This window comes from Hemiscyllium ocellatum, chromosome 6 (genome assembly GCF_020745735.1).
Source record: "Hemiscyllium ocellatum isolate sHemOce1 chromosome 6, sHemOce1.pat.X.cur, whole genome shotgun sequence".
NCBI lineage: Eukaryota > Metazoa > Chordata > Chondrichthyes > Orectolobiformes > Hemiscylliidae > Hemiscyllium > Hemiscyllium ocellatum.
This window is the reverse complement of record NC_083406.1, coordinates 18323645-18336360: the sequence shown is the minus strand read 5'-3', so window position 1 is coordinate 18336360 and position 12716 is coordinate 18323645. Positions and strand designations below refer to the sequence as shown.

Below are 12716 nucleotides of genomic sequence, written 5' to 3'. Positions count from 1 at the left end.
ATTGGTTATCCGCTGGAGATCAAATTGAAGGCATGCAGAAATCTTAGATGATTGAGGAGCTGGAAGAGATAATAAAGGATGAAAAAACAAAAGGATTGGAAAACAAGATGGAACCTTAACTCAAAGCAGTACTGAATTGGGTGGCAGTAGTGAGTGCAAAATGGGAAGAAACTGGAAAGCCACCATTCTAATCTGTGGTTTGTCAGCTTTTGGAGAAACTAAATGCTTTTCAGCAGCACATTACTTTAATTCTGCTTCTTGCTTTAAAATTTCTTAAGTCATAATTTATAGCATGAATTTGACGCATTTTTAATTGTGTATAGGAGCAAAAGGAGCATATGACTTTTCCTCATCTGCCACTATAAACGTTAAGAATGCCAAAAGACTAACTTGAGCTGAACACCCTTTTGATGGATTTTCACAAGGCAGAGACTCCAGATGTGACTTCTGACTTAATGTTCCCAGGAATATAAAATGTAGCAGTGTGAAACACAAAGTCAGCACTGTCCAAAACAGCATAGCTGCTGGCAAGCTCGTTTACCCACAGCCTCTCCACTCTTCCTCTCCTGTTGCTAAGCAGTTTTGTAAACAATATCTTACTGGCTCCATGAGACTCTTGTGATCTCTCTGTACCTATTTTGAATGGGAAGATTACAAAAAAAAGTTACAGTATTCAGATGCAATTTGCTGACTTTTTAAAAACTGGTATTTCTGAGCACACCGCATTCCCCCAAAGAAAAACTCATTCTCTTAGGATGTTGGGTCCCATTCTGGACTTTAGGGTGGTGCAGTAGATTGTGGACAGGTTCTGTGCCTGTCAGACTGATGACTAATTTCCTCAAACATCTTTCATCTTGAAATTTATAGTTTCCAAAGTCTTTTTGGGACTAGTATGTTTCCAACATACTCCTTAATGAGTACAGATCAAAGGAAAAAACCATAAGCATCATATTATTTTAACACCTCTACTCCAAAAATCATGCCAAGCATGATACACAAGATATTGCTAATTAGTATGAATAGAATTATATAGTTAAAGGTAAAGGCAGTTGTATAGTCACAATATGACAGGAAGGATTTATTTTGGTAAGCTTTGCAAGGTACTAAATGTTGCTGGTTGCTTTATGTGAAGGGTTTTGATCAGAATAAATAAGGAGAAACTGCTTTCATTGGCAGGAGGGTTGGTCACCAGAGGACACAAATTTAAGGTAATTGGGCAAAGAACCAGAGGGCAGATGAAAATTGCAGTGAGTTGTTATGATCTGGAATGTGCTGCCTGAAAGGGTGGAGGAAGCAGATTGGATAATAATTTATGAAAGGAAATTGGATACATACTTGAAAAGAAAATTAATAGGCCTATGGGGAGAGATCGGGGGTGGAACTAATTGGATGGCTTTTTTAAAGAGCCGGCACTGTCACGATGGACCGAATGGCCTCCTGCTGTGACATACCATTTGTGGTATAATCATGCACACTGTTGACTATTATTTTGCATAGATCATTCATCTCAATAGGATGCTGAGCTTCTTAGATTCCCTACAGTGTGGAAACAGGCCCTTCAGCCCAACAAGTCCACACTGACCCTCCGAAGAGTAACACACCCAGACCCATTCCCCTCTGATTAATGCACCGAACACTATGGGCAATTTAGCGTGGCCAATTCACTTGACCTGCACATCTTCGGACTGTGGGAGGAAATCCACACAGACACGGGGAAAATGTGCAAACCCCACACAGATAGTCGCACGTGGCTGGAATTGAACCCTGGTCCCTTGCATTGTGAAGCAGCAGTGCTAACCACTGAGCCACCATGCTGCCCTGCTCTGTTGCAGCTGTATTGAGGATTTCCTTACTTCCTGTGAGATCCTCTGTTATTAATTTATTGGATCATAAATTTCAAGTGGAGTCACAAGTAGATAGGATAGTGGAGAAGGTGTTTGGTATGCTTTCCTTTATTGGTCAGAGTATTGAGTACAGGAGTTGGGTGGTCATGTTGCGGCTGTACAGGACGTTGGTTAGGCCACTGTTGGAATATTGCGTGCAATTCTGGTTTCCTTCCTATCGGAAAGATGTTGTGAAACTTGAAAGGGTTCAGAAAAAATTTACAAGGATGTTGCCAGGGTTGGAGGATCTGAGCTACAGGGAGAGGCTGAACAGGCTGGGGCTCTTTTCCCTGGAGCGTCGGAGGCTGAGGGGTGACCTTTATAGAGGTTTACAAAATTATGAGGGGCATGGATAGGATAAATAGACAAAGTCTTTTCCCTGGGATCGGGGCATCCAGAACTAGAGGGTATAGGTTTAGGATAAGAGGGGAAAGATATAAAAGAGCCCTAAGGGGCAACTTTTTCACGCAGAGGGTGGTACGTGTATGGAATGAGCTGCCAGAGGATGTGGTGGAGGCAGGTACAGTTGCAACATTTAAGAGGCATTTGGATGGGTATATGAATAGGAGGGGTTGGAGGATATGGGCCGGGTGCTGGCAGGTGGGACAAGATTGGGTTGGGATAGCTGGTCGGCATGGACGGGTTGGACCGAAGGGTCTGCTTCCATGCTGTACATCTCTATGACACTGTGACTCTTTCTGTCTGATTGGTGTCCTTACACCTCCTGAACTGATTACCACTTGCATAGTGTCTCAATATCTTTGCCCAATCTTTCCTGAGGGACTGAATTGTTCACTAATACTAATCACACAACTTGGAAATAACATAGGCCTTCTGGCACAATTGTGAGGTAATTTTAAGAAAGCTAATGATTATAATTTTTTTAAGTAAAGTGAATATAGAGAAAGAAAATATTTTAGAATTCCTGTTCTGAGCTTCTCTAACCTTGGATATTGCTCTTTGGTTTGAGAAAACATGCATTACACGGGAGTTCACTCTAAAACTTTAGTGTGACAGAAAACTGTGCAGAAGCTCATCTTACTTCCCTAGCCATAGGGCCAATTACTATACTTTAATGCATCCGCTAAGTGGGGGCAGAAAACTACCCAGATTTTGATTGAAGCTGGGATTTTATCATCAAGATAACCGTAATGGTATAGGTATGAGGAAACCATACAGCTTGTAGCAATGTAGATTCAGTTAAACATTAGGCCACCACGCTCTCGGATCTGCTGGTGAAACGACTTATGCCAAACAGTGGAGGTTGTGATAATACAAATGTAGAAAGAAAACAGTCTAAGTAAGAAACCATACCTAATATTCTTGAAGCAACTTAAAAGCTTATTTTGAATATCATGCCTTTGTGCAATTGCATCACAGTTGTTGCAAGTAAGAAGAGTGTGGGGAGGTTCTCCAGGTGTACTGGACCAATATTAATGCCTCAAATGCCATCACAAACACAGATTGGTCAGTGTCACATTGAAGTTCGTGTGAATTTGCCTTGTGCAAATTAGCTGTATTGTTTCCTACATCACAGCAGTGTTTACACTTCAAATGTATTGTACTGACTGCAAAACACATTTAAATGTCTTTTTAAAACTGTTTACATGGAATCTGGGCATTGCTGGCACCACAGGGCAGTTAAGAGTTCTGGATGTGCAGTCAAATGCTGTCAATCCTCAGTCAAACGTAGGCCAGACCAGCTAAGGATGGCAGATCTCTTTCCCTAAAGGACCTCAGTGAATCAGATGGATTTTTAGTGACTTCTTGACCATCATTATTTTAGTATTTTATTCCAGATTTTTATTGAATTCAAATTTCACCATCTGCAATTGCGGGATTCAAGCTCATGGACCCAGGACATTTGCCTGGTGTTCTGAATTACTAGTCCACTGACATTATCACCACATCACTGAGGCTCTGTAAAATGATCTCTGATTTTAATTTGAAGTCCAAGCTATTAAGTAGGACATTCTAAAGTGGGCTAGTAGTTGAATGAGAATTACCTGGAGAATTAGTGTACAGACTGAAAGAGAAGAATTTGAGTAGTTTTGCAAAACTGAATGAATTTGATTTTGATTTCTTTGTGGGCTGCAATTCAAATCTAACAGATGGAGATGCCGTGCTACTATTGCAGAGAATGAACCAGTTTCTGTATCCTTCATACCCTGGGGACTTCAGCCAACAAGCAGAGATATGACTTGTTACTTGTCTGTTTAAGACTTGTTTCGTTAGTGCAATTCTTAATATCATAAAGGACTACTTAAAACGGTGTTGATGCAGTTCACTGCTTGTTCCAACGTGGTGCGAAGTTGGCAAAAAGTTTAGGGTTGAGTCAGAGTTTCAGTATGTCTGTGTTTGGGTAATAAATGACATCTGCTTTTAATTAGCAGTTTATATCTATTCTAAATGAGTTGCATTTCAACAAGGCTGAGGATATTAAGACAAACAAGCTAAACAGAGACAGTTAATGAAGTGACGGTAACTGTTGTCCAGCACAGCTAGGCATATGGCAAGGTGTTAAAAGCTTGATTAATTATTTGGAGTCTACTGTCTCTGATGCCCTCTCCGTTGTTAGTCTTAAAATGCATTTCAGTCTTGACTTCAGAATTACATGCAAAGACCTATTGTAATTAAATTTTGACTGTTTAAACTCTTAGTTGCATCCTTTCCTTTGGCCATTTGTTTAATGTGAAACACAAGCATTTGTTGGTTGATGTTTGTGTAGACTGGAACAGAATCTCTGCTTGTGTGTGATTTGCAAATAGAGCTAATTAAAATCAGAGAATGACACAGCACAGAAGGAGGCTATTTGGTCCATCATTTGTCTGCGACTCTGGTTAGTTTTGCAAATTTTTACTTGAGCACAATTTTAAAAGGTTTTCCAGCAAAATTTATAGAATATGTTGATCTTCAGAGTTGCTTGATTTGCATAAATCAGCTTTGCTTTTGATTTACAATAAGAGCATTGACATTGTATAAATTAAAGACCAAAATATGTGAATCCGAAGTGAAAAATGTTTGCTATTAAGTTTTAAGGAAAATAGTTTTAAAAGCATATAGCATATTGTATTTAACTAACACTGATAGCTAATCATAATGTGTGCTCATCAAGTAATACATTAAAATTACAAGGCTGTAAAAGAACAGGATGAACATATTTTGTATTTAAAATGTATTTTCATGTGGTTATGTTGAAGGAAGGGAGTCAGTTCATGTTGGTACTTATCAGCCGTCTAAAATTCAAATCAAATGGTGAACAAGAATATTATTTGAATACTTCAAAAACAAATGTATGGTGTCCTTATGTTAATGCTGCTTATGTTTAGCCAATGAGTTTGTAAAGTTTGCTGTTGAGCATAATAGTTAAATATGAACAGTTTACCACCATTTACATTGAAATTACAGCACAGAAATAGGCCATTCAACGCAACATCCAGGCTGATGTTTAAGCCACACAAGCTTCCCCAATCGCTCTTGGTTTAACCTAACCAGCAATACCTTCTATTCCTTTCCCACCCATGTTAATATTTAGATTCCTCTTTGCCTTATTCGCTGTCTATGATGGTCAGTTTCACATTCTCACAAAAGAAGTTCCTCCTGAATTCTCGATTAAACTTAGTAGTGACTACATACCTCTGGTTTCTAATACAAATGGCAATGTCTTCTCTATCTCTATCAAACCTCTGCTTAATTTTAAAGGCTTTTATCAGGTCACCCCATAGTCTTCATTTTCCAAAGGAAGAGTCCCAGCCTGTTTAATCCTTTTGACAGTTACAACATTGTAAATTTTTTTTTGCACCTTCTCCACTGCCTTTATATCCTCCCTTTAATATGGAGGTCAGGACTATGCAAGAAAATGTTCTAAGGGTCAGGATGATGTCATGATTGGGATAATCCTTCATCTCTTGTCTTAAGACAACTCACATTGATGACACAAAAGGTCTGTCTCCTTGTTGACTGTAACTATGTCTTCATGAAATAAAAGTGGCCCATTGCCCATAGCTCCTGAGCATAAAGAGGCTTTCTTACTTGGAGATCAGAAGCATTGCTGGTGTTAAAGGTGACACTGTCATATTGGTGAAGGAGCACAAGCTGTATTGAAGTATTTCTGAGTAAAGTGAGAGGACACCTTGTCTTATATCATTCCCTGCCCCTTAAATTCATGTTACTGACCTATACAATCGCAGAGATTGTAATCGAACCTGTTCCTTCTCGAGTAGGGTGTCCCAACAGTGATCATCTTGTATGCAGGGTGGGAAGTCTGGCTGATGGTTAAGTTGTTGAATCCATTTGTGTTGCCAACCAAACACAGTTGAAAAAAAATGTAAATGAATAAGCAAATGTTTCAACACAGCAATGTCACTGCAAACGTTTGCCTCTTTGAAAGAAAGAATCTTTCATTTTATATTGCGTTCATGACCTTCGAATGTCACTAGGTGCTTGTAGCCAAGGAAGTACTTTTGAAATGTGGTCATTTCTGAAATGTTAGAGCCACTTCAGAGATATCAATATGATAATTACCATATAGTCTGATTTTTTTTGTGACAATGATTGAAGGATAAAGTTGTCCAAGACACTGGGGTTGATTGCTCCTTTGTTAAAATAATGGCCAGAGAATCCTTCACATACCCTGAGAAATCAGATGGGGCCTCTCTTTAACATTGCATCCAAAAAATTGGCACCTTCAACAGTGCAACACACCCTCTGTGCTCTGAACTGTCAGCCTATATTTTTGTGCACAAGTCCCTGGAGTAGGACTTGAATGCACTATGTTCTGACCAAATGTGAGAATGTAACCCACAGAGCTCCAATGACTGAGTGATTGTTATTATTTCTGGCAATGTTGAGGCATTTTTGATCAAGGGCATCAGGTGATGGACCCATTCCAAAGGTTGGATCATTGAATCAGTTGTACTGGGACTGGTCCAACATTTGGATCTGTGGAGAAATAATGTATATCAAAAGCAGAAAGTAGGCTCCATGATTATGGCCAATCCTAGGCCATAAATAGACAGACATCCATACTCCTCAAGTGGACACAAAACTCTGAGGCACCTTGCACTAACAGAAAAGCTTATGCACAAATAGGAGATAGCTGTCTCAGACAGATATATAAGGATGCAAGTTAACTAACTCCTTTTAGTCAAAGGCAACACTTGTAAAATTTTCAGAACTAGTGATCTACAGTACCTACTGATTTGGTGCTGATAATACGTTATGCCAATGGTGACAGCTTTGCAATAAAAAAGGTACCATAAAACACTTTAATACTTCTGACACATAATGGGGACAGACGGGCATTTGGAGGATTCAGTATTTGATGTCATTTCTTTTACATATACTTGATGTTAAACTTTATCTTCTCATAATCAGCACCCACATCCATTTCCCTTGTCCAATTGAATATAATGAGACAGCGGTTTGGATTTGACAGCTGCATTCCTCTTCCTTTGTACAGTTGATGGTCTAGCACACTTGAATTAACATTTGCTTGAGTCATGTTATTTGGCTGTTGAAACAGCTATTCTGTTTGAGAAATGCTGGCAATAAAATTTGCAGTTGAAAAGACTAATTTCTGGTTTATCATTGTTTACCAAGCAAACCACTATTTTGCTTCAAGCATGGCCCCAAGCTAAGCACCACCAATGGTGCAAAAGTAAGGTCTTGCATTTGCTCTTCTGACACTTTGGATTTTCTTCTCTCTCGAGTTGTCTTCTTCCCACCCCTCCCAGGAAAGGCCTGTGGATAGCAAGAAACAATAAGAATGCTGAACTCTATACTCATTACCCCCACCCCACTTCACTTTTTCAGGAATGCTAATGTGTGTTCTAGCACCATCCTGGAAATTGCACGATGCAATCATAACAGAGCTGTTGACGATAGTGTAAAACAGATCCAGGCATGAGCCAAGGTGACCCTGTAAGGGGGAAATGTTGTGGGAATGTCAGCCCAAAATGTTCTACTAGAAGCATAGGAATAGGAGAGAGCCATTCAGCCCCTTGAGTCGAGTCTACAATTCAATAACATCATGATTGATCTGTGATCTAGCATCGTATATCCCTCTTTGCCCCATATCCTAAATAACTTTGATTCATTATTTTCCAATCTCTCAGCTTAAAATTAATAGCCATTAGCAAGAGGGAACTTCAAAAATCAGCTCCCCTTGAATGCAGTAATGTTTCCGAATTTTGTATGTTGCCGTGTTTTTGTACTTTTTAAGGCCTTGCCCCCTTGTCCTAGCCTCTCCCAACTATCAAAAATGCCCTGGCATTCAGGAAGGTTGTGGCTGATCTGTTTGTACTTCAGGTTTCTTGTCTACTTCTGATGGTCATTGATTCTGCTACCTTTAAAAAGCTATCGACATCTGTCTTAAAATATTCATTGACTTCAATGATTTAACATTTTCTTGGGTCCTAATTAACTGAGAATTCCTTTGCCTTTAAAAGTCTCTCTTCTATGCAGCCTCCCTTTATCCCTAACCCTTGCAACAAAACCAACTCCAACCCCCCCCCCCCCCCCCCCGCCCCCAACTTCCATCTTTCATACTTTGTCACCTATTCACACCTTTTTAAAGCCACCAACTTCCACCGTTCTTTGAAACTTACTTCTCTGTCCAAACACCCTGGTCTTCCCTGAATACAATGCTGTTCCGCCCCCCCCCCCCCCCAAAAGAAACAGACCTGCCAGATATGGCCCTCTCATCATCAGCAAATGGCTGCCTGAGCAAAATATTCTTCTATCCCAGGCAAAGGTGTGCAGCATTTGGTTCTTCGCCTTTGGTCTTGGGCTGCCAGGTTTTTGCAAAAGGCTGCCTAGTAACTACCTCGATGCCAGCTGACTTTCCAAAGTGCTGTCTGCTCCTGCAGTTATAGGCTTTCTCTCTTATCCTCCCTACACTTATGCTCCCCAGGAAGTATAGGAGACAACTAGCCTGTAAATGGAGGTGCAGCTTCTTACCCCTTGCTTTTGTTCCATTTATGGGCTTCATTTTCCTTTGATTGTCCCATGAGTGTATTTTCTCAGGCGATTTGGGGACCTTCAAAAGTGGACCCACCTGCTATTTCAGTACATTTTGAGTGTTATCTGACCTTAAGCTCTGAGGTTCTTTCCTTAAAGCAGAGGTGCATCAGAAAGGTTTAAGAGGGCCAACTCCCCCTTAACACCCAGATCATTGACAAGCTAACATAAAGTCTCTTTGTGTGGCTTGGTGTCAATTTAAGCACTTTAAAGCACTTTAGAATGCTTTTCTGTGTACCTGTAATAGGTGCTATACAAGTGCAAGTTACAAGGGTCTTTTCAAGTGTGGTCTAACCAAGGAACAACACAATGTTATGACAAATCAACAGGAAAGGCATAGTAACAGTAAGGTACCGCTTTGTTTCCTGAGGATCTTGACTTTTGTTGGTTTGTTCTGTGTTGTGTATCATATTTTATATTAGGACTGACAGTGATTGCTCAGAGATCACTGCTATTGCTTCCCGCGTCAGTTAAATGTTCTGTGCAAGTCTCATTCCTGTAACTGTTTTGAAATGCACTGAGTTCTAGTTCTCAGTGTGAATTTAATGCTGCCAAAGTGCTATTTGCATGTATGAAACCTATCACATCCAAGTAATTTCTCCAAGGATTTTGAGTGCATGTCTACATCAAGGCTGGTTTATTGGGATTTGCTTTTTTTTACACCAGAAAATTCAATACCATTCTTTATTGCATTCTGACCGTGGGTAGCTTTACAAAATTTCAATTGCTTTTCTTTTGGTAACAATCAGGCATTTCTTTCAGAACTTAAAGAAAAACACCAAATACCAAAAATATGGAATTAAAATCAATTCTATATTTTTATCAGTTTGATAATAAACAGAAACTTTTGGAGTTGAAGTATAATGCATTTTAAAAGTGATAATTTTCTAAATAATGGAGTATTATAAATATAATTGTCATGAAGCCAGTGCCTATTACAAATCTAAGAAACGTAATTATCTCTGCAGGCTGATGAAGGTGTCACTTTCATTGGACCCGACACACATGCTATTCAGGCCATGGGAGACAAGATCGAAAGCAAACTAATAGCTAAGAAGGCAAAAGTCAACACAATTCCTGGCTATGATGGAGTGGTCAAGGTGAGACTTCTAGAGTTCCGTCAGATTAGTCTGGCATTCACTAAGACGGTTGAAACTGAATGATCATTTTGAAACATGCTTTGTAATACAGATAGAGACCATTCGGCCCATCATGCCTATGCCAGCTTTTAAAAAGAACTCTGTAATTTTACTGTGATGTGACATTTTTTTAAGTGTATGTATATTTTAGCATAAGGGTCTTGTGGCACAGTGGTAGTGTCCCTGCCTCTGAACCAGAAGGTCCAGTTTCAAGCTCCACCTGCCCTGAAGATATGCCAAAACATATCCATGCAGATTGATTAGTATAATCAGAAATTGGTTGAAAGGTTGTGGAGACTGAGCAGGAAAGTTAGGTTGAGACCACGATGAGATCAGCCATGATTGTCTCAAATAGCGGAGTAGGCTCTTTCTGAATTGTTCTTTTGTTCTTATGATTAAAATGATTGTATGCATCTTGGCTTTGAAGGTTACTGTTCAATCTGCTTACACCATCTTTTCAAACAGTGTAATCCAGATTCTAACAAGTCACTGTGGCAAAAGATTTATCCTCATCTCCTTTCAAGTTTTAGTGCCCTATAATTTTGAATGCTTCTACTCAATCTACTGTTCGTTTTCTTTGCCCTAAGGTAAACAAATCCAGCTACTCTAGTTATGGAATCACAGATTGTTCTGAATGGGCAATAGACTCAGTACATTTTTTCACCTTCTCCCCTTAACCCTGCACGTACTTACTTTTAAATAGTAGTCTAACCCCCTTTTGAATGCCTTGATTGAACCCGCCTCCACCACATACTCAGGCAGTGTATTTCAGACCTTAACCGCTTGTTGTGTGAAAAGAGGGTTTTCTCAGGTCGCTTTTGCTTCTATGCTCTCTAGTTCACAATCCTTTCACAAGTGGGAAAAGTTTTTCTCTATCTATTCTTCCCAGACCCCTCATGATTTTGTATACCTCTAACAAATCTCCTCACAGCCTTATTCAAAGAAAACAGTCCTAGCTTCTCCAATTTATCTTCATAACGGAAATAAGAAATTCTTGGACCCATTCTTCTGACTCCACACATTACTCAGTACAAATTACTTAGTGGAGAACTGATGCAAACAATGTGTAGTGGGTAATTAACATTCAAAGTTATATGTTCGCAATTATTTTTGGACAAAATTTCAACATTGTAAAAGTTGATTATTTTGACAGAAATTTTCTATATTGGGTAAAACTGCGTGTTTGTTGACGATCATTCTGTTTAGAGGAAAGAAGCTTAAAGTGTCATTTGTTAGAGGTGCTCAGAATTGTAAGTTTTGATGGACAAAATGGAACAAAACGCTTTCAAGTGGTGGATTGTTATAGGGGTGGGGGAGATCATTAACTAGAGGGAACAGATTTGTGGCAGTTGACAAAGAACTGCATAGGAGATAAGAAACAAAAACAGAAAATGCAGGAGAAACTCAGCAGGTCCAACTGGATCTGTGGAGAGAGAAACAGAGTTAGTGTTTGGGCTCAAGTGACACAAAGGTCACTGGACTGAAAAGGTTAAATCTGTTTTTCTGTCCACAGAGTGCCAGATCTCATGCATTTATCCAGCATTTTCTGTTTTTGTTTCTCCAGCATCTTGCAGTTCTTTGTTTTATTTTACATGGAGGATATAAACTTATTTTGCTCAGCAACTTGTTTTAGTCTGGGATATTCCTGAAAGGTCAAAGAAAGCAGATTTCTTTATAACTTTGAAATGGATATTTGGACGTATACTTGAAGAGGAAGATTTGCAACTCCGTGAGGAGAGAGCAGGAGACAGAATATTGATGGATCTTTCAAATAATTGACAGAGGGGCAATGGGCCAAATGACTTGTGTGCTCTGTAACTCTGTAGTGCTGCAGCAAAGTCTAACATGCCAGCTATCGTGCTAAGATAGTGCCACACCTTGCCCAAAGAGGGGTTTTTTCTCTTTATATGTGTTTAATTCTAAAATTTACTCCAATCTTGGAGGGTTCTCCAAATCTCTAAGCAGTTTTTTTTTGTCTATTTAGGAGTTCAGATACCGTGGCAAAACAACTGAAACATTACTTTGTTGAGGCAGAATGCAAATGAAAAAGTGCAATTTGCAACTGCAAAGACAATTCAAAGTGTTTCCACTTAACTATAAATGGAGGAACGCCATCAGCCTTCACTTCATGCATTGAGTTCAAGAGGCTCTAATTGTCTGCATTTGACTGGTTTAACACTTCCTGAGAGAGTGGCTATTAAGGCGAAGTATTCTCGCATAACTGTCATCGAGTCGAACAAAGGCACTTGAAACTCAATGTGTGGAAACCACTAACATGCCTAAATTACTCTCCTTTGATTTTTTTTGGGGGTCTCTTCAGCTAATGCGGTGGAAGGTGTTTTCCCTCTGTGGAAGCAAGGTGGCTGGAGAGTTTTGTAAAGTCATTAGCTTTTAAAACAAAATTTGTTCTCCAGGAAAATTATTATTCTTCGGAAAACTCACCATTTAACGCACTCAATTATTCTAGGAAAAGAACCTTAAACAGATACTGCTTTCAGGTTTGCTTTGAACTTAACAAGCACTGATTTGTGGAGCAGACAAGCTAATGAAAGGAAATTAAAATTTCTGCCAACTTCCCCGCCCCCATTCTAACTTGCTTTCTGTTGCTTCTTATATGTTTTTATATGTAATACATATTTTTAAAGGAGTTCTGCTTTTTTTAGACATAACTAGG

General features: G+C 39.4%; 1 protein-coding gene across 2 annotated transcripts in view; it reads left to right on the top strand.

Annotated features, from left to right (window-relative positions):
* The window catches only part of pcca (propionyl-CoA carboxylase subunit alpha), a 386004-nt gene that overhangs the window by 130492 nt on the left and 242796 nt on the right, over nucleotides 1-12716 (top strand). For both annotated transcript variants that reach the window (XM_060825847.1, XM_060825848.1), the window contains exon 7: nucleotides 9872-10003. In XM_060825847.1, the coding sequence (XP_060681830.1) occupies nucleotides 9872-10003 (132 nt within the window). The remainder of the gene's footprint in view (nucleotides 1-9871; nucleotides 10004-12716) is intronic.